This window comes from Falco biarmicus, chromosome 10 (genome assembly GCF_023638135.1).
Source record: "Falco biarmicus isolate bFalBia1 chromosome 10, bFalBia1.pri, whole genome shotgun sequence".
NCBI lineage: Eukaryota > Metazoa > Chordata > Aves > Falconiformes > Falconidae > Falco > Falco biarmicus.
This window is the reverse complement of record NC_079297.1, coordinates 36,851,081-36,873,513: the sequence shown is the minus strand read 5'-3', so window position 1 is coordinate 36,873,513 and position 22,433 is coordinate 36,851,081. Positions and strand designations below refer to the sequence as shown.

The 22,433-nt window shown below is 38.2% G+C and overlaps 1 protein-coding gene across 2 annotated transcripts in view; it reads right to left on the bottom strand.

The window, feature by feature from the left end:
* Positions 1–22,433, bottom strand: part of KCNQ1 (potassium voltage-gated channel subfamily Q member 1) — a 362,823-nt gene that overhangs the window by 249,648 nt on the left and 90,742 nt on the right. The window contains exons 3-11 of one of the 2 annotated variants that reach the window (XM_056354505.1): positions 21,824–21,950; positions 20,080–20,158; positions 19,057–19,153; positions 18,310–18,450; positions 9,225–9,335; positions 6,604–6,699; positions 4,244–4,366; positions 3,111–3,252; positions 1,760–1,786 (exon numbers count right to left, since the gene is read on the bottom strand). In XM_056354505.1, coding sequence (XP_056210480.1) covers positions 1,760–1,786; positions 3,111–3,252; positions 4,244–4,366; positions 6,604–6,699; positions 9,225–9,335; positions 18,310–18,450; positions 19,057–19,153; positions 20,080–20,158; positions 21,824–21,950 — 943 coding nt within the window. The remainder of the gene's footprint in view (positions 1–1,759; positions 1,787–3,110; positions 3,253–4,243; positions 4,367–6,603; positions 6,700–9,224; positions 9,336–18,309; positions 18,451–19,056; positions 19,154–20,079; positions 20,159–21,823; positions 21,951–22,433) is intronic. The other variant, XM_056354506.1, reaches the window with a different exon arrangement.

Genomic DNA, 22,433 nt, shown 5'->3' with positions numbered 1-22,433 from the left:
GTCCACGATGAGAAAGAGACTCAGCAAAACATAACATTTATGCTAGGTTTAGTTCCTTTGAATAGCATTATCCTTTTAATAACTATTTCATTAAGAAATGCCTGTGGACTCACACACTGGGACAGTGTGATATTTTTCAGAAGTGTTGCCTTACTTTCATGCAAAGAGAAAAACTCACAAAAATATAAAGGTATTGGAATTAAAAAAATCCACAAGCAACTCATTTTGCAAATGTTCTGTCCGTGTTAGGCATGTACCAGCCACGGCTGTTGGGTCTTTGCTGAACTGATGATGCCAGCAGAAAGGAGGGGAGAGAAGGAGGTGAAACCTCTGGTTGCAAAAGGGTACTGGCAGGGAAGCCAGCTGGGGGACCCAGGAGCATCAGGACTTGAATATGAGTGGGCAGCCCGAAGAGAGACCCCAAATGTACCCAATACGAGAAAGCAGCATATGAATACTTGACTAGGGGCTTCCTGAGGCCCAAATTAAAGTGGAATGATCATCCTTTATTCTTGTACTTCCTAACTTCTTGCTTCTGAGCTTTTGACTTGGCAGCTTCAGTTTGCTGTGTAGGTACTCTTATCCACAGTCAATACAAATACAATCTCTCCTGTTTCTCTGAGGCACCGCGAGAGCAGCGTCAGGTAACCTCTCAGTCCCCAGAGCTCACGCGGCCTGGCTAGGGAATAGAAACTGAACCCATGGTGGCTGGCAAAGCCCTGCTGGTATTTCCACACGAGGAAGGCATTTCTTGATCGTGTAAAACAGGTGACTTCATGGCTCCTGCTGCTCTCCTGAGCTTGTTCCACCACGCTCAACCTCAACAGAGATGCACCATTTGGAACACAGGAGAAAAGCAGAAACAGGGAGATGGGCAAATCAAGGATCCGTCAGGGGAGTCCAGGAGATTCAGGAAATTTTTTTGCTATTTTAGCACCTGAATTGCACCTGTGTTCTATGTGGGTTCAGAGGAGAAACCGAATCTTGTATTTTCAGACAATTTAATCCAAGCCTGAGCATCCTTGCCCTTGATCACCAAAAAGAAACCTCTATCGTCTTTACTGGATGCAGAGAAGACAACTTACAGGTGGCTTACAGCCCTCTCACTAAATCACAGGTCGTTCTGAGCAGACCTAGCTCTAATCCTAGAGCCTTTGGAGAACACTCCATTGGTAAGAAAGTCCCTAAGCAAGCTCATTAGAAACATCACAGGACTACATGGCTGCTTAAGTGAGCACAGAATCCAGATGAACGATAAAATAAATAATTTAATTTATGGGTCTCCATCTGTTCACAAGTATCTACCGAGCATTTTTATAGGAACAGATGCATGTACTTCAGAAGGCACAATACCGGAGGTCAAATCTGGAAATTTTTCTTCCATCCCAATCTATTTGTTTAGAAAGCAATTCTCAGCTATATAGTCAGATAATTTAACTAATTTTACTTTATTTTGAGTAGATTATATTTTTCTAATGGTTATATATTTATATATATATACAAGCAATTCTTCTCAAGTAGAAAAAAAACAGAGATCATCTACTTACATAGATGAGTGCTCACTTTTCTCTTTGTAATGAAACTGTGGGTGCAGTTGTGATTAGAAGTGTCAGAATGGACACTTTTGTCTGTCTAGATCTCCTTGGCTGCAAAAGATTTCTTAGAAGCTATATGGCACTAGACAAACATGAAAAGCACTGCAAACATCACATTATCAGAAGCTGGCATGCCATAGATAGAATTATTTTCCTCAACTTACCAAGCAATTTTAACATTCCTGTTTGTCCTGTATACTTGTAACAGTTTAGAGAGAGCAGAACACAGATAAAAAAGAAAAAAGATAAGTGTCAGAAGAAATTAGAGAGAATTCTTTTATTGAAAGCTATAGAGCTGATTTTTGAAGGGGCAGTAGTAAGCTGCCTGTAAATCATATTGTCCTTTAATCAACGTAGAAACTTAATGATAAAAGCTGGGACTTTACAAATCTACACATTTGTACGGTTCGTTCATTGAATTGTTTGGAAGAAAGCTATCTGTACTCAAAGCCTGAGGCACAGACTAGCCATAGTACTTGCCCACCTTTTAACAGCTGTGTCATTTCTACCATCAGATGCAATTTGCAATCATTCCTTAACAGAGGCCAAGAAAGAGTGGAAAAGCGTGGATATTACAGAACAAGGCAAGACAGAAGCACAGCAAAAAATACACGGAAGGTGAGATTTCCTGCTTTAATTGAAATATGCCTGGTGCCAGCCCACAATGCTATCTTATTTTAAAGGGCATTACATTTAATCAGGTCAGCCAAATTTTTGAGGAGAAAAAAACATAAGTACTTAAGGTACTTGTAATCAATAAAACACCTTAAAAAATAAACGCCATTCTTGCTGCCAAACTTTGAGCAATACACGTTAAAAACGTCTACTAAAAGTACATTTGTAAAAAAGCCACATTGAAAATTCGGTTATTTTGGAAGTTCATCACCGCTAAAGCAACTGTAATGAAGCTATTAATTATAAGGTGACTATCAGAGTTCTTTCTTTCTTCTTTTTCCTTATACTGTACCATTTTGTACAGTGGCGGTTAATACAGATGATCCACATTTATCTTAAGTACTTCTGCTTTCAAAATTTGATTTACAGCCTACTCCACTGAGCAGATGGCAGGAGCACATGATGGTGTCACGTAGCAGACTACGTTCAGTGCAGCCAAGACATGTCAATCCTTTTAGGTTGAGGTACAAGCACAGTAGTAACACATATCTTGGGAAAATTGCACATGGAAAAGCTGACAGCTAATCCCTGTAGTTTCAGTCAGTCAGCTGCAGAATTGGGGAGTGCATGCACTAGCCTCAAAGACAGTAGCTCTTGTGGCAAGCAGAAATGACAAATAATCTGAGTTTGTCTGCAGTGGAGCATGCTCATTAAAGGAATGGTTGAATCTCATCCAGACAAGCCAGCAACCAAAGTCAAAAATCAAAGTATTCTTGTTTAGAATGACAGGAGCTTGTCCTGTCCTCGTCCTCTCCTCCAGAGATATTAAAAAAGACATGTGTGTAAATCACTAATAAAAAGCCATTACAGTTACTGGCCTTTTATAATGGAATTTCTTACCAGAATTTTCATATGCTTCAAAACTGAAATCAGGTTTCCTGTCCTCCGTCACATGGTCATAAGTGATGTGTGGAACAGTTAACATCCTATCTGGAGAAGAAGGTCCATTGTCCTTGTCTAACTTAAATTTCTTCTTTTTGACCTAAAACCACAAATACATTAAAATACTCAAACCAAGGCACATTTAGTTGTCTCTTCAGTAACGTCTTCAATAATAAGGCAGTCCCTAATGACCAGTCAGAAGAGTGCCTGGTGCCAGCATTACATTTTCATGATGCTACACTTTTCATTTGTCAGTAAGATTGCCCCCCATTCTGCCAAAATTGACTAATCACTTGAATTCTGCATATTATCATTAGCAAATCCCTTGGCTGCAGTAAAAAAAAATCTGCTAGATCTGTGACAGTTATATAAATCAAACTATTCCAGAGTATCTTTACCATTTTATGGATGCAAAATGTCATACCTTCAGCAAAAAGCAAATGGATATATTGCTACTGAGCTCAGGTGAACCTGGGATACCAGGGAAGATGTTTGCACAACATCCTCTCCTCCCAGCTTGAGGCTACTGTGCAATATTCTTACAAAAGAGAGGATGAAATACTACAGAATCTAAAGATTCTGACAAAGGTGTTTTGTTGCTGTTTTTTTAAAACAGATTCTTAACTTATGGCATCAGTTGATATGAAAATATTACTACTGTATGTAGGCACAAGATGTCTTCACCATAGAAGCCTAGAAAGCCACCAAATCAATAGCTGAGAGAAGCAGCAGTTTTGTTGCTTTTTTTAAGAAAAACAATTAAAAGTTACCATTTTGGAAAAAATAAGTTTCTTTTTTTCCTTTGCTTATAGTTTTCTAAGCAACAAATTATGGATTGATGTGCCTGAGTTAAGTCATTATTGCTCTTTTCCAAACCCATAGATTCATTAAAGAAGTCAAGCTTGTGAACTGAAACAAATTACGTTACAGTTTACAATGTTTGTATACTGAAAATCTCAAAACTGAAATGAAAACTTTGAAACCAAGTAATAACCTGTAAAACAAACACAATTAGCCTCTAGAGAGTAAACAAATTCAGTCTAATTTTGAAATTTTATATTACTCTAATAAGAAAGGTTAGATACTGGTACCATCACTGATTTCTTTGGTTTTGGACTGGGTGACAGCAAATGGTAATTTCTGGCAGGTTTTCGAATGTATATTTTCCATGTAGAGGAGTCTGGGTTTTCGGCTGCGTAGCATCTCCATGCAGTCTAGAACAAGTGTTTTAAGCAACAGAACAATTAATGCAATCAGATTTGTAGCTATCTGTACCACAAAGTAACTTCCAAGTAGCACATTAGTCATTCTCTATTTAATAATATTCCTGAATTTCCCCACTAGAAACAAACTCAGCATGGTTTGGAATCCTTATTTAGTAAACAGAAACCACAGTTTGAACTGGGCAAACCGGAAAGGAAGATCAATCTTTTCAGGTGCAAGTTTTTCTTGCATTAGCAACAAACAAATGGTAAGAGAGAATTCTAGACTGGACTCAAAAGGTTGGAGTTGAATTTCTTGCTCTGCTCCAGTTGCCCTCTCTGACTGAGATCATTTTGCCTATTGCATCTTGTGTTTCAGGCTCCTACTCAGAAAACAAAAGTCATTCTTCCCTGCTTTACAAGAGTACTATCAGAAGAAAAGCTATCGTGATGTGGTCAGCAGGGCCATATTCATGCAAAGATACAAGACTGAGAGCATGAGGGAACAGCGTTAACAGTTAACCAAGACTCAAACCCAATCCTCCCTGCTGCCAACCACCAACCATTGAAGTACTGTGCTCTAGGAGAAAAGGGAGGAAAAGCAGGGCTTGGAAACAAGGCCAACTGCAGACAACACACGAATGCATTCTCTCTGAAATGTGTAAATGTATCGCAGCTGATTAATAATTAGTCTCCAAATTAAAAAGGCAGATCCTCACTTTCACACTACATGAGAGAAGGACACGTATATACATACAAATCTAAAGTGGGAAAGGCCAGAAAACACAAGATGAAAGAAACAAACCGCGGCACAATGACAGAGGAAAACAGCTAGCAGTTGGAAAGGAAAGGATCAGACAATCGCCATGTAATTCCCACCACAGTTAATAGGATGTGGAAGAAAGAACTGAACTCCAGAAGAAAACAAGAAGGTATACAGGACAAAAGTATTGCTCATTTCATAAACTTCTTGGTTTAAGAATAATCTTTTTGCAAGTCACTTGTAGACCACTTACTTAATTGGGCCTTTAGAAGTCCAAGACTATTACTAAATCATAATTACTACTACAAGAACAGAGAGCCAGCAACTCATTGTCTAGTCTCCACTCCTCCTTAACATTTCAGATGGACCCAAGTGCAACGTTCCAGACATGCAGTCTCAGGCTTCCCAATAAGTTGGGGCTGATTTCCCAAAAGAATCAGCGGGAACACTAAAAATCCATTCTTTACAAAACTTTACCTTTTTCTGACCATGCAATCCAAACGAAACACACTAAGTCTGAAGATTTTTGGCTAATCTCTGGCTATAACCAGAGCCCTAAATTTAAACCTTTTTCACATTAACTCTGGGACTGTTTGGTTTCAAGCATAAATTTTACAGTTAGCTACTGTTTCCATAAAGAGCCTGACCTGGAAATCCACATTCACTCATGAAGCTAGAGAAATAAGTCATATGAGAACGCAAAAATGATACGGCTTAGGTGTACGTTTAGATTTCTTTTAAATTTGATCCCTGTGCTTCTAAAGCTACATGCAGATACCGAGTGAGGGAGGGAAAGCTGGAAAAGCCTAAAATGAAACAACATTAATACTTCTCCAGGGTGAAATGCTGGCTCCATTGAAGGATAAAATCTCATTGATGTTACTGACACTGAACTGCAACTGCATTTTTAACAGAGGGGATCAACATTTTTCTGCCTGTATGTTATCCTACACACAAAGACTGATTTTGCAGAATCACAGTGGTTCCCAGCCCCCTATCCTGGAGCTGGAAAGTTCAGACAAGATTTTCTTATTATTTCCTATTAAATATTCTGACTTATTTCACCTAAATCTGAGAATTGTAAGAATTTATCTGTCCCAAGGAAAATGAAGCATATCTGACATTTGTCTTTACAAGCAACAATGTGTTCTTTAAAAGTAGATTTTCACATGAAGCCTCCTCTCTGTTTTTTACTCCTGCAAGCATAGTATTTTGGAACATTTTCCCCAGGTAAATTGTCCAATAACTACAGGATAGGCTTCAGTTTTTAAACCAGCTGAATTAAACAGTTTGCACTGATCTGAGAGTGAACTTTTTTGCTCATTAGTTTACATTACAGGTGGGATTTCCAAGACCATTTAAAAGACTTGTATCTGTAACTCCTATGCAATTTTTAATGGGAATCAGACGAGGAAATACTGCCAAGAGTTTTGAAATAAAACTATAAATGGGAAGAAATGATAGTATGCAAAATGCAGCTCAGTACCTGTATGAGAGAGGCAGCAGCTGGAATCTGACGGTTGAAATGCTTCTGTCTTTGTTTCTGTTGTACCTTTAGGGCAAAGCCTGAACCAAGAATTCCCTGCGGGAAGAAAGAAAATGCAGATATACTTTTTTTTTTTTAAGGGGGTGTAAAAAAAACCACACGTAAGCTTGCCAAATTATGTTGTATTAATAAACTTCTATTCAGCATCATAAACCCCAACTAATTATTTAGAGGAAATGACTTAATACTGTTAAGGTTTTAGACTCAGTATTACTTGTTGAAACAAACTATGACTGCTATCATGCCCTGAACCAAAGCCTATTTAAGTCTACTGGACTCAAATGCTAAAGAGCAAGCAGAAATGATATTTCATACCCTCTAAAAGCCTCATAAATACTTGTGCAGGGGAACGACAGAATAGGGAAAAATATTAACCTGATGTGCTTGACTTTATATTTACGAGAAATAAAGCTTTGGCATGCCATGATTCAGGTCACAAGAAAGAACTTTTAACTGGAATATGGTAATTCCTATTCCCATATGTAAACCCATGCTGGGAGGGGAGGACAAAGAAAAGGAATGTTACAAAATGGTCAGGACTTCACTGACTTCGATACAAGGCCATCTAATCCACTCCCAGGACAAGGGACATGAAGCAATGGCACTGGGTGACATACAACCTGGAATAGCCTCCAAACACAGTATAACTGTAAGTCCAAAATGTAAATGTAGAGCGAGTCATTTACGGAGTCATTTGCATAGCTATAGACATATTTAACAGAGGTATTGGTTAACACAGATAAAAATGAGATCTTCTATAGATCAGCTTACATGACAACACCTACTCAACAAAAGCATAATTCATTTCCGACAGGCAGTAGTCAGGGTGTCAGGGCAGCCAGGGATCTTGGCTCAACCTCTAAGAACTGTATTAATCATCAAGTGTTTTGAAAGGAACAGGAAAGGCCTTTCCTATTATGTTCATTTAGCAAAGATCAAACAGTTAATGATGCTCAAACATCACTTATTTGGGAAATGAAGGCTTGTTGCTAGATGCAGAACCCATACCAGTTGTGTTTAGCCACAACAATTACTTTTGATCGTGATCTCAGCCAGCTCCTCTTATTTAAGATGGTAACGAGGCAGCACACCATCCTTACTACCTATCAAATATTTACTGCCAGAGCTTCAAAACCTACATTTCGCCTTCGGGTCAACTTACAAGAACAACTTAATTCAGTAACAAAATCACACAGATAAAGGGGTGTCTGTAGTTGTTTTATTTCTACAACCAACCGGGAAAATCTGACAGGTAAACATAAAGCATTGCTGTGAAGGTGGGGCTGCTATGCAATTATTTATAAAACATCTTTGCTGGCATTCAAGTCCGAGCAAAAAGCTAAACAATCCTGCAGTCAAAATAGTAGCTTTTGGCATTTTTCTTACAGATCATTTCATTTACCACATCTCTCTTCTAAACAAGAAATGAATGTGAAAGAAATTGGAATGAGGAGGGGGGAAGAATATGCTTTTAAAGGCAAACTGATGCTGGAGAGTCTAAAAGTCTACATTTGATTACCTTCTTCTGCAAAAGCTTGCATATACCTTTACAGTAAGCAACTAATTTTTAAAAGCCACTGGAGTTTTAATAGTTAGTATTTCATGTTGTGAAGAATTTTCATGACTGTACTGGCATAAAAGTACTCTTCCTATCCATCCTGTACACATCCCCACCACTTCCCTGCCACAACTACACAAACATCTGCCAACACAACTGTTCGTGTCACTGAAATGAAAAACTCCCTGAAAAAATAAACATTTTAACAGCACACTTCAGCTGCCACAAATATTTCAACAGCACAATTCAGGAGTATTGCTAAATTTGTGAAAAAAATACCCTTAGCTACCCTTGGCACTGAACATGTTGGGTTTTCAAACCACAGTCCAGGTTTTGCTGATTTTTATTTCGCCCGTGGTACTCGAGTGCCTTGTTTCTTGTTAGAAAGTACTTGGGAACCTGTTTTCAGTGCAAACTAAGTGCCATAACAGCTTTAAAAGCTCAGCCCTAGGTCACTTTTGAAAACAGGACTTTGGCCACGGACAGATGCTAATTCGGCAAAGAGCTGCATCAGTGCGCCTGGCTGCTCCATGTTGCCTCTCTGCCAGCGACACCTCTTCAGTAGCTTTGCTAGAAGAAGGATGTGTATGAGAACTCTGCACTTCACCCTGGACCTAATCAGTTGAGTAAACTGTGAGTGATGCCTTAAAAAGCCAAAACAACAGTAAGTCACTGAGTCCAGAAGTAATTAGCATGAGAAATAGTTTCCTTTACGCTTCTGAGATGGGCAGAAAAGGTATTTTGAATTAAACATCTCTTTCCCAACCACATACCAAAGCTAGCACTGCGTACAATAAACAGTGTGTATTTACTTTTTTTAGCTGCTTATAGAGGCTTTTTTCCCTTCTACAAGCCACATATATTTCAATTACAATGTAAGAGTTTAATACAAATCTTCCATAACATCAGGTTAAATGAAACATCAAAGAATCAACAACAGAGTTTTCCTCTGACAAATAATGAGGCAAAACCAAACTGCCAGCAAAAGCACGAGATAACCTACCGCAGGTAGTGCAAAAAATGAAATTGCGAATACTGAAAAACAAGATGCAATGGTCTTTCCTATCCAGGTCTGAGGCACTTTGTCCCCGTAGCCGATAGTTGTAACAGTCACCTGTAAAGAGAAACACATAGAGCATTACAGCAAGTTTTGACGTGAAGGTTGTGGGTTGTTGCCCTCTCTCCCTTTTACATTTACTTTAAAGGAACAGTGGTTGCATTCCTAACTCTCCTAATGACAGCACGTATGACGTTAATGAAGGTAACTCTCCTCTCCAGGTTTGCTTCCCCACTTATAATAGATGGAAAAAAGGTACAGGAAAGTGAATTACAATAAAAGATGTTTAAAATCTTGTAAAGTAAACCCATTAAAGTCTTCAAGGCTGAGGCAACTCTACACCATATGAAGTCACTAGAATATGGGTGCCTGCTCACATCATACACTTTCCTTAGGGGGAAGCTGCCAACAGCGCGGAATTCCTGATTTTCTTTATGGGCAGGAGATGTTTGCTCAGAGTATTACAGGGCTGTTGCATAGAGAAAGCGTATACATCCTGTAACCATGGACTACGACTGGGGTCAGATGTGAAGTATTCTGGAGAACAACATTCATATAAATAGTGAGAAAAGCTGGAAAATTTCCATGCAGTAAAGATCCTGAAAACATGTCTAATGATTCAGTAATTCATATAATGGATCAGGAGTAAGAACAGATCATGCAGGAAACATCTGTCGAGTCTGGGTTTCAAAACACTGAAGTAAGGATTGCCACCACAGTGATGTAGCATAGCAAGACTTAATAAGTCATTATTTGCATGAGCTCAAGGAAAGAATGGATTTGTTTGAAGGAGAAGGATACACTTGGCATCTGAAAGCAATTTAAATTAACCTATGTCACAAGCTATTTCTGAATTTGGAAATGAGAGAGATTTTAATCTGTGACTTTGAAGAAGGCTAATCAAATCAGAGCATGTGAAACTACATGAAGCTCTCAGGCAGCTGAAGTGCACCTCACCTGCTGGCTGTTCCGACTCTTCGGTCAGTACAAGCTGCAGCTGCCCAGGACACAGGGGTCGTGAGCCCCAGACAGCGATATCTACCGGCCATCCCCGCCTGTCCCACCGCTGCTCCTAGCTCACCTGGCTGCTGGCGGGCACACCGCCGTGGGCAGCACCCCCGGGGGAGGAGGGAAGGGCAGATTTACAGACACAAGATGTTTGTAAGGGGGTGAAGGTGTCGAGAACCTGGGTCTGGGGAAATAAAAGCTCCTGAAGTCATGACAAGCGTGGCTGTCAGCTGTTTTGATTTAGTCCTTTCCTACTAGAAGATGAGAGCACGGGGAAATCCTGTGGATGAAGTTCTGACCTGAGCTGCACCTCAGAAAGACCAGCAGCAAGCCATCCAGGCACTGCCCCCTCAGCATCATCTGCGTGTCTGTCAAACGTGCCAAAGGGACGGCTCCAGCGGCTTGAGGTGGCGATGTTAAAAGGTTATTGCAAGCTGCTGGCACTCAAACATTCAAGTGCTAGCATTTAATTTTTAATACAAGTTTTCAAAACGTGGCTTATTTCCAAACCTGTTTCATATCCTATGAAGTAGTAATTTAAGTATGAATACTTAAAAAGTATTTTAAGAATTAGTGATAGCTTTGCCTGAATCCGGAAATTCTGTTGAAATACCACCTTAATTCAGAGCCTGATGAGAAACCGAAGGAGTGACATTATCTCCTGGCCTACATAAGAGGGTCAGTTTAAAAACAAAATAAAATTCTAAATTCCAATTCCAATTTCCTGCTCAAAAATGTGGTATAAAAAAGGAAACGTAACTATGGGAAAAGTGATGGCCTCCAATACCCTCTTACATAAAAGATTATGAGAGAAGACAGTAGTTTATGCCTCAGTTTTTGAAAAGATTTACAAATCCTCGTCACTGAAAAGTTCTATCAACTGTTCTGTGTTACAATCTTAATGTATATGTTTCAACATGACGTTAACTAGAAATGTAAAAAGAAATAGGTGCTTTTTAGCTGACTGAAGTATAACTGAAGAACAAATCATATACAACTAAGAAGTATTTGTCTGCCCTCTCCACCACCACCACCACCCCCCCACCTCTTCTGAACTGGTCTCTCTGAAGCATTAGTGACACAAGAACAGTATTTTCTGTGTTGTCGGTTTAGTATTTTTTTTGAAAAAACATTTTGGAAATTGGGTTGCAAATCAAAGTGTGTGTTTAAGTTAGCATTTTTCTCTGCCTTCATAAGTCTTATCCATCTACACATGCACTGTATTCCAAAATTACATTTTCTTTTTTCCCCCAAGATGTATGCTGTTGAAAACTTACATGCCAAGTTTCTGCCCTAAATGAATTTTTACAGCCAGATTATAACCCCCTAAAGAGTACAATACTAATTTTACAGTTGTAAAATAGGATCTTATAATGGAAATACTGACTCAACTTCTACTCTAGTGTAGTAAATATGTTGGCATAATGAAATTAAATTGATACAAGAGCTCACACATTAAATTTTCATTGAAAAGCAGCATGTAAAACTAATTGTTTTAATTAGGAACAAAATAATATTCATCCATTCATTATTTCAAGACTTTGATCTGATGTGCATCACCACAGCCTTTGGTATTAAGACTAATCTTGTTCCTATTAAACATGCATCAATAGTCTGAGGGAGGAAATATGAAGCAAAAATCCACACAGCAAGAAGAAATAGTAATTGTTTGTCAGAAGTGAACGGGGAAGGGATTTTATTCAAGGCTATCAGTCTAAAGTGAGTTAGCAGACTCACAGCAAACTAATCAGGTGAGTAACAATGCTCTGTTGAGGAAATCTGCTGTGTGTCTTGCAAAAATTTCCATAGTTACAAACAGCTACAAAATACAAGAATGCATGATTCAGGGGAATTAAAAAGGCAGACATCACAGGACAGAGGGAGCAAACACAAGCTAAAAGATTTAAAAAGCCAAGCATTAAAGCAAATAAGGGAAATTCACCTTATAGAAAATACCTTAACTACTGTGTTTCTAAATTTGCAGCACTGTGACTTCAAATTCAATTGCGCTAGGTATTGTTTTGCATACCAAATACTGCTCCAAATTTTCTGACCCACTCACAATACCCATCCTGGTAATACAGGAACACCCAGCGATACACCAGATACATAACTGGTCTCCTAACTTCTTTGAAATTGAAGTATAGTAAATTGCAGAATGATCTGAATACTCTCCTGTATGCTTAAGTTTAACGAGCTCATTAGAAGCCCTTCCACTGCTTGACATCTTACTCAGTCAACTGCATTCATGAAGTTGAATATAAAGTAGAATCTTTCCAAGTTGCTGAAATCCATATAACACAAGCGCAAACAGATTAGACACTCAAGGTTTTTGTGACTGTCAAGTATGCAATCTGTGTAAAGCTAACCACCCACCCCCCGCCCCGAGCGATATTTTGATATTTTGAATTCTTTTCCAAATGACAGTATTTCTCTTCCTTGTGCATATAAGGATGTTAGCAATAAGAACCAAGTCACACAACAGAAATTCCACTTTCTGCTTCCAATCACCTCTATGTACACTGCAGCACTCAGAAGATTTAAATTACATCTTTCAAATGAACAAGTTATGAGACTCTGTTCTACAGGAATGAACATTTTTGGACATTAGAATTAAAATTGTAATCCAAAGCTGAAGAAAGGATTTCCTGGTCACTACTATTACAAACATTTAAAGGGAATGGTTGCGCTCTTCTTAAAATTTTGAAATCATTTTTGTACAGTTATTATTGCAGACTCTCGCCATCGTTCTCAACTGAGACACAACCACATCCGAAGGACACTGAAACACTTCTAATAACTTAGGATATGAAATGGAACTACACATCCAACTGCAAACACAACAAACAATATATTAACTTCAGTGTGGCATCTCTCAAACAACAGATCCTCAGTGCTGCTTAGCCCATCACTCTTGGATCTTCATTTGATACCTCCTTAAGGTGTCATTTTAGCCATCAATCAGGTCTGACCAAATTACTGGCCACTTTAAACCTCCTAATCAAATGGTAGCTCAAACTAGACTTCTCCACTTGTGAGATCTCACAGATAAAACCAGAAGTGTCTTTAAAAAAACAACCAACCAACTAATGAAATTAAGTCAGAGTGTTGAGCTCACCTAAATTTGCAAAGTCTGTTCTGTGCAATGAAAAAGGGGCTACAGCAGCTTTAACCCGGTCAGCGAGGATACAGGGGCTGAAGGGATTTTCTGCTGCTCTTCCTGGTCTCTGGCTAGGTCAAGTCAGCCACTTTATGTCCCCTCATTTCCTAGCTCTTGAAAATGCCACCCCATCTGAAAGTGAACTGGCTTTTCCCTCACTGGTCCTGTTGGGATGTTATTCTAGAACCTCATGCTTTTGATGGTACCAGACCTAATCTTAGGAGAGAAATTTTAAAACATCTTAGGAGCATAATCCTAGCCATGTGACAGAGGAAAATCAGAGCGAAATTAATTTCAGTCTCTTACAGACCCATTTCAAGAGAAGCACAATTTGTGCTAATTATTGGCATTTAAATGAAAGCTAAACTCCTTAATAATTATATTTTCTAGACCCTGACATAGAAAATTATCTATATTTTGAAATACTTTCTTTTTTTTCATCAAATGGAAAGCAACTGTTGAAAATTTCTGGGTTCTTCCAGATATTTTTTTTTTTTTCCCCTAGCTCCTTGACATCTTTTGATAGGTGTTTAAAGATTTGGGAATTAAGAAAACAGGAGTGTCCCTGGATGTAAGAATACCTACATCTGTACTTTGTAAGTAAGAATTTTAAAAGGTAAATCCAGATCTATTCCACGATCTTTCTTAAATGAGAACAAAGCGTAGTTGGAACTGCTCACGAAGTTAAGCTCAGAGATGAGAAGGCAATTTCAAGATGCAGAGACTGCATGCAGAAAACATTTAAAAATGCTAACCCTTACATCTTCCAACCATTGCTCCAAAAATTCTTAAAATAACCAACACCTCCCCCCCAAATCCAATGACTTAATCCCAAAAACTAGAAAAATAAAAGTAAAAGGATAACAGGCCTATAGTTGGTATTCTTGACTCGTAAACCACAAAAAGAATAAAAATGAAGTGTCACCTTCTAACACTGAAGGCAGTGTACAGTCCCCAGCAGCTTTTTTGATTTAGAAAGGAGGAAAAAAAGGTTCTAATAACACAAGATCCCTTTTATGCAGCAATTTTTCAATATTTATGCTCAACTATTTATAAATTACATCAGATCTGTTCTAATTTAGCAAAATTCTATGCATGTGTAGTTTCAAGTGGTATTTCCTGCAACTTTTCAGCAAAGCTTTCCCACAGCTTTGATTTTCAGTTTACATTAAGCACACACTGATAAGCTTTGCTAAATAGGAATACGGACTTATGTATGCTTAGAAATAAGCAAACTTACGAACGTTGTATTGAATTCAGTCCTTGGCAAAAAAAGCATATATCAATGAATTAAAGAAACAAGAAACACTTAACTACGCTGGTACTTGCAGAAAATTGCTCCGTCCAATTCCAACCAATTCAAAGGAAGGGGCACAGTGTAACATCCACGCATGGCTATATTTATTCAATAATTGCTTGTGGCAAACAGTGCTCATGATCAAAGAGACTGTTAGCACAATCCACGTAATGGTTTTCCTGAAGGATGTTTGTTCAGATGTGAAGGCTGGAAATTGTGTATCATTCAGCGGCTATCAAAAGAAGAGCTTTCCTCAGTCTGCCTGAGGCATGATTGCATATAGTGCTTAGGGAGGGTGGGGAGGTTGTGTTGGAACATGACCCACAAACCAAAACAAAACCAACAACAACAAAAAAACCCACCCACAAACAAACAACAAAAAACCACCCACATGAAAAACCACAGACTGAGTTGAAGGTGGTTATCTTGGACAGATTTGGTGAAAACGTTTAGCTTATTTTTTCTAAGCTTTTTTAAAAATTTTTTTATTATTATGATTATTGTCCAGAATCTACACTAAGACAGTTAGCTGTTAGTCTGGACATAAAAGACAACGTAAGCAGATTCATTTTGGATACGGGGACTGGGGAGCTGAAAGATGCATCGTGTTACTTATATTTTACTTGCAAATACTAAACTTGTCTTTTGAAAGACATACAGATATGCAGTCACTGGCACAATTACTTATACAGCATGTGCTGCATTCAAACCCAGCAACAATCCAGACAAATCTTTACTCTATGACACAAGGTAACCTTAGGCTTCTTCCAGAAGCCCACAAACTGGAATGGTGAATAGCTACAGCCCAGACAGAGTTCTCAAGGAAATTTAAATATAGCTCAGGAGTCCAATTTATAAATATGGAAATGGAAATGCAATATAGATTTATAAATAACAACAATGACAATGAAGAACATTTAATTAAAAGTTATGCACCCTATGGGTATGTCTATAGTCAGCAAAGCACAGTAATATAAAAGTACTCAGTTCCAGATGCAGTTTAGCAGCGGTAACACAGACCTTTTATATGGTTTACTTTATGCAAAGTGACGTATTCTATTGCCACTACCCACAGAACTTGTTTTGCAGTCTAGGCATATGTGAGATAACAAAAAAAATGCAGTGTTGTAGAGTGAGAAAGGGGGCTTGAAAACATTATCAAGTACTTTTCTTTTAGACATATTCTCTACTACCTCAGGTAAGTGCAATTTCAGAGAAGCGTGATCCGCTGCATGCCGGGCAGATCCCCTGTCTGGGATCTAGGACAGTTCTGAGGCAGGAGCTGGGAGCTCTCCTCTTCCCTGTGCCCAGTTCAGGACAGCCGAGGTTTGCAGTGACCAGAACCTGTGCTGGCTAAGCGAGTCTGAAAATTCTGGCCAAAACATAACTGAGCCTTTTGAGACCTAACGCTTTGAGAAGGTTTTTGCAGGAGTTGGAGACCTTCATTAGGAAGCATCCTGATACTTACTGACCCGTTATTGTCCCAGCGTTACAGGGCTTTTTCCTAGCAGAAAGCATGAAGAATATTACAGTATCAAAACCCCAGAAATGGATGGACCTGAACCCCTTTCGGTTTTCCTTCACTAAATCTTTTTAGCAGTTAGCAGAAGTATATCAACTGCATTTAAAGCAGAACAAAGACATTACATTATAGGTTTGTTCAATGCAGTCTCACGCTTCAAGTGGCATGGTGCAACACAATAGAGTTAGTAAAAGAATATTATCATGATTAAACTTATTGATTAAATAAGTTTATTGTAATTAGAAAGACAAAATAACTGGCATGCCTATTAACTGAGCAATAATTCCATTAAAGGAGAATATTTCAATATCCTGACAGAGCGTATTGCTGCTATGGAAGGTTTTACTGGATTTTCAGTAGGGCAATCTGGTCTGTCACATACTCAATTTTTAATGCCAACATGAATGACAGCATGTGTTTTCAAATGCAGCTACATCTGCCACTGTTAATTACTGAGTCATCTGGCCACTGTACTGGAAAATAAAAATCCCGTGATGACACAAAAGCATTGGAAAAGCTACTTGCCAGAACGACACCTCCTCGTGCTACACAGTTAAGTCTTCTGGTCCTAAGAGAGGCTGTATTTAACCATGGCAGACAGCAAGAAGAAAGAATTCGGCAGTGGATCTTAGTAGCAACCTAAACAAAACCTATTGTACTCAAAAAAGGCTACATAAGCATTTCAACACCAAGAGACTTGCAATAGATTTGCTCATCAATAGACCTTGCCCTCCTGAAACTGAAGTGGTACTGTTTGTAGAGAGATGACTACATAAGCACACACATGGAGAGATCTATTAAAAAGTATTTTTTAAAAAAAATATTTTATCAGTGAAACAAAGATGTTAGTCTAGCATACTTTTACATAAGACTTACTAGCAGTCTCATTTTTAACGAAAAATTAATGCCTTTCAATTTAAAATCACAAAGAGAAGAGACTAGGTCAGCACATTTTGAAAATGCAAGCATGGAATCATTAGTGATGCTATGGATTCTAAAGATCTGTAGCACTTAACGATGACAGTTTGTTTTATTCAGCTACATACAATTAAAGCAGATGAAAACAAGTCATTGCTTGAGTGCTAATGAGAAGGAAAAACAGCTTCCAAAAAGTACCTTTCTTTGAACTCTAATAGGAAAAGGAAAGGGAAACAATTACCAACGGGAAACCCCAGAACAGAGCAGCCAAGCTAGTATTTGCATATCATGCAAGAAAAGAAAGAGGGAATTGTTGCTAGCAGAAGCAACAAAATTAAATATAATAATTAAAAATACAATCCCAGAATAGACCTGCCAAACTAGTAAGTACAGACAATAAACAAAAATGGAGACAACTGTCACTAGCAGAAGCAAGAAAGCAGAACTTTATTAGCAGAACTAAAGATACATCTACACAAGTGTGGCAGCACCTTAGAGAAACCTGAGACATCTCTAAGCAAGACGGTATGTCTACACAGCACAGGCGAATGTCACATAAGGATACTAAGTGAATTCCAAAGCAATATAATCACTTTGAATCAGTCCTGTGTCTGGATTTCTTAAGTATCTCACATGGTCCTTGCTCTGGAATTAGTCCATTCTGAATAAATGGGAAATTACTGTCCCAGGCTGAATTGCAAACCACAGATATCTGTTTAAAAAAAAACAACAACCAAACACAAACACACACACACATAACCCAAAAAACCCACTAGGCCTGAGTTAGCAAGACTCTTACCACCTTAGAAGGTCAAACTCTACCATGAGAAAGGTAGCGGTAGCAAGAAGTAATCACTACAACAGAAGGGAAGACAGGATAAAGAAATAAGAATAGATGTTTCTGCACCTTGTGTACACTTCGGATTACAAAAGACTATAACCACCATGTAAAACTACTGATCATCTATAGTATTTTCTTAGTTCCATAGAATTACAAAACCAGAAAGTGTACTGAAGCAGTAAGAGGCCATTTCAAACTGCTGTTCTCACTCCATGCTTGCTTGAATTTTACTCCTCATTTGAAGGTGTTAACTACTTTTAGTACATGTGAAATATCTATACTTACTACTCCCCACCACAGGGCATCTGCATAGCTGCCAAACTCTGTTTCTCCAGAATCATTTACAGCATCTTTTTCAGCCAGGTACACAAAATACGAGGAAAAAATCAGGCCCAGAAATCCAATGTAGAGTGTAGTTATCAGTTCCTGCAAAAAGAATCAAAATAACAGCATTATGATATTATTGAGACACTTAAATTACCTATCACTAATGTTTTTTTAAAAGATAATTGAAACAGAAGAATGTAATTTCAGCAATTAATAAACAGTGACACCTGCTAGTTGTGCAAATTAACAAAAATCCACTGAGCTCAAAGGTGAAAGGATTGCTCCAGCACGCACATTTCTAACAGAGAGCCAGAGCAACCTCCTCACTTGCAAGCGTGACTCATTAACCTTTTGGTCACCAAAAAGCAGTTGAGTCATTTTTTCAGACAGTGCCACATTCAAAACAACTTTGGAACTTAGATACATATTTGTAGAAATATTCAGACTGCTTTTCAAAAGTCTCATTTTCTGTAGTTACGTCCAACTACACGTCAAAAGTTTGCCAAATTAGAGGTGAATATTATTAGACTTTTACGAACTTTTTGTCCATTGAGCAAGGCAGAACAACCATACTTGGTTAAAATAAATGCCTACCTGCCTCTGCACTAAATGTATTTGACATCATGAGCGTGGCTGCATACACGCTGTTCTGAAAAGGATTTTTACATCAGTTATTATGCCATTCCCCAGAGTACTCAAACTTACTTGTCTGTGTATGAACACAACTGATCCCAGCAGCCTCCATGTACCACCCTGACGGTCAACATGCAACATTCGTAATATCTGCAGAAAACGGATGCCCCTGAAACACAATTTTAAAATGAAGAGACTAAAGATACAAGAGAAGACATACAGGCAGAAAGAGGAAGTCTGTCTCCTCCAAAGGATTGTTGGGCTTAGCAGCCTGTCTCTTTTCACTCCATTCACCCATCTCTCGTCTTGTTTGTTATGAAGACACCATGGGAAGATTGCACAAGAGAAGGACAGACCTCTGTACACATGGCTAGTAAGGATAATTCAAGGATTCAGGGATTTTGGACACAAACCGTGAATGCTCTAGAAATCATTCATCAACTCATATTTGACTTGCTCACCAGAATGGGAAACAACATACAGAACATAACTATCTGATTTCCTCACCTTTGAGGCACTTCATAGGCAATTTAAACTAGACAGTCTAATAATATTTTAAAAAGTATTATTTTTATGACAGTCATTGCAGCCCTAGAGCATCACTGCAGCTAGTGCTCAGAGCTCAGCACAATGCCATGTACCTCGCATTCCAGAAAACCAAGTGGTGTGACCTTCCCAAGCACAAGGTGGATTCAGTCCATCAGGAATTCACAACCAGTAACCCCAGGCATTTTATGAAGAAGCAGCTTGAAGACGTCGGAGACATGAAGCATGAAAGCATTGCTATAAAACTGAGCCAAGAAACTAAACCAGGTTTTGGGTAGAGCCCACCTAGCTGGGGAAAGGGAGCAGGGGTACGTGCACCTTTATCCCCACCAGACATAAATGCACTACGACCAGACAACATACAAAATTTTATTTCCCTTACACTTAATGGGATAGCTATTTCACACCAACACATTATTGATCTGCTCTGTTACACGACTCTGAGCAGTGACTTGTTTTCTCTTGCAAGAATTGAAACAGGAGGTAAAACAAACAAAAACCCCCAACCTTACTCAGGCAGCAATATTTTCTTTTATTGCATATGATTACCTGATAGCTGAGGTTGCAAAGACTTGACCTTTAGAGCCCACACAAAGAACGATCATGGAAGCAACAACTACAATTAAATCTGGAAAACAAAAGTAGATTGAAAAAATGAGTTAGCAGCATCTTGCAATACTGTTACTAGAACCAATGCCAATACAATCAGAACAGTCACCACAAATGAAGATTTTTGTTTATGTATCAACAGATTTCTATTGCAAAAATAGAAATGAAATAAAAAAATGCAACCGTGTGATATGATAGAAAGGTTTTACTGGGATGGGTCCAAGATGGCACTTTCTAGATTATGAGAGTGATAAGAATTACTGTAAAGCAGCCTCAGCAGCCTGGAATCTTTATCAGCTGTAACTCATGAGGAATGTCAGCAGTTTCTACCTATTATCTCTCCTGTTTATCTTATCTTCTCTGGTATTTTAGATAGTATTTTATTCATTTACAAAGTTTTGGGGGTTTATTTCATATATAAGTGCCTTACTATTATTTTATCTGTTCAGGTCTAAAAGGGAGAGAAAAATTGGAATTAGTGTATGAGTCTAATTTAGTTTAAGTCAGTCATTACCCTAGGACTGTACTCTAAATGTCTGTGCCTCAGGCTTTCTTAATTTTGGAAAGGAACTCTGTATTTTGAAGAATTAAATAGTTCTTGATATATATCTGGGAAAGTGGAACTTTGTTTTGTTTTCCAAGCTGAAATAAATCCGATGATGTCTCAGAACCCCTAGTTCTAGGTCTCGAGAGAAACAGATTGTGGACAGAGTGCAAAGACGCAGTCAAAGCCATTTTATAGTTGCAGGCTATAACCTGAGATACAGCTGTTATTTATATACGTGCACAGAGAAACTAAAGTATTTTATGCTTGTAAAAATACCTAAGTACAAAATTTTGTAACTTATATTCAGAAAAACTAGATAGTTTATGAAAAACTGTATCCTCTATTCACCAACAAATACTGAGTAGTGGAAAAAAACTATGTCACAGAACAAGAATTACTATCTTCTGTAACAATACTCTGCTTCCAAAATCTGCTTTGTTTAACCCATTTGTATTTTAAGTGCTTCAGGGCAAGGATCTTTACATAGTTCTTTCAACATTGGCTAACAAAATACAAATTGATTTTGGATTAGTATGTTTCTTTCAGTGAAATTTTTAAATGAATGATAAGCATTCTAAAAAATATAAAAATGATGGTTTGTGCCATATATGGAATATATGGATGTAATTTCTAAGAAGGTGAAGTCATGTTAGGAACCCAGCTGCGGTGACTATGAAGGGAAGTCAGGTGCCTCGTTCCAAATGCATCACTGAAATCCGTATTTTTATCCAATAAATACACAAAGTAACTACAGTGCATCTAGCATGCTCCACCATGCAGTACATAGCTCAATTAGGGTGCAAAATAAATGTAAAAATACAGTTGTAGCTATTGTACAATGTCTGGGATCCTGAGGTCACAAGAGACAGGATTATGGCCAAGACTTATTTCTGGCAAAGCGTCAGATCACTTGTGAAAAAACATTCTGCTCTTCTGGAAAAACAAACCAAGCTACATTTGTTCTCAAATGACAGTGCCATGGAATCCTGAAAGGAAATTCAGATGTACATTAATGTTAATGACAAGAGATCTTGCTCTAAGTTGGCTTCAAAAACTGCAGAAATTTCACTTCTCAAAACTTTCAAGGACAAATTTTGCTCATTGTTTATCTCAACTTTGCAACTTGTGCATACTCACCAATGATTGAAATAGGCTTCCTAGCAAAACGGAGCCTTCCCCATATTCCAACATATTTACTGCGGCATCCTGCTGACCATAACCGAACCACATATTCTGTTCCAAAGAATACCACTAACACAATTTCCTAAAAGAAACAGACAGGGAACTGGGTTAATTCCGTACTGTATACACACACACACACACATATATATATGTGTGTGTATATATATATACACACACACATATATATACTGTCTTTCATCTTTTTTCAGAACATATTAGGAAATGGTAGAATAAAATGTAAAATTTAGGAGGTGACAAAAAAGTCAGCGATACCAAAATAATCTAAAGTGACATAGAAAATCCTGTAAGAGTGACAAAGAAAAGATGTAGAGCAAGTTTAAATACTTCAATTGCATGCAGCTTGGCTTGTCTACACATACGAAAACTGAAAACCATTCTGTGCAATTCACTTGGTCTAATTCAAACAAGAAGTTTCCTGACTGAGCCAAAGAAAACAAGCAGTGTCGGTACTGAGCAGATGAGTATTTTGTCAGCCTATTTCATTTTGGGAAGAGGTGTGCTTCACATTCCATTTACCATATCCGCTTAACTTTCCACTTATTTA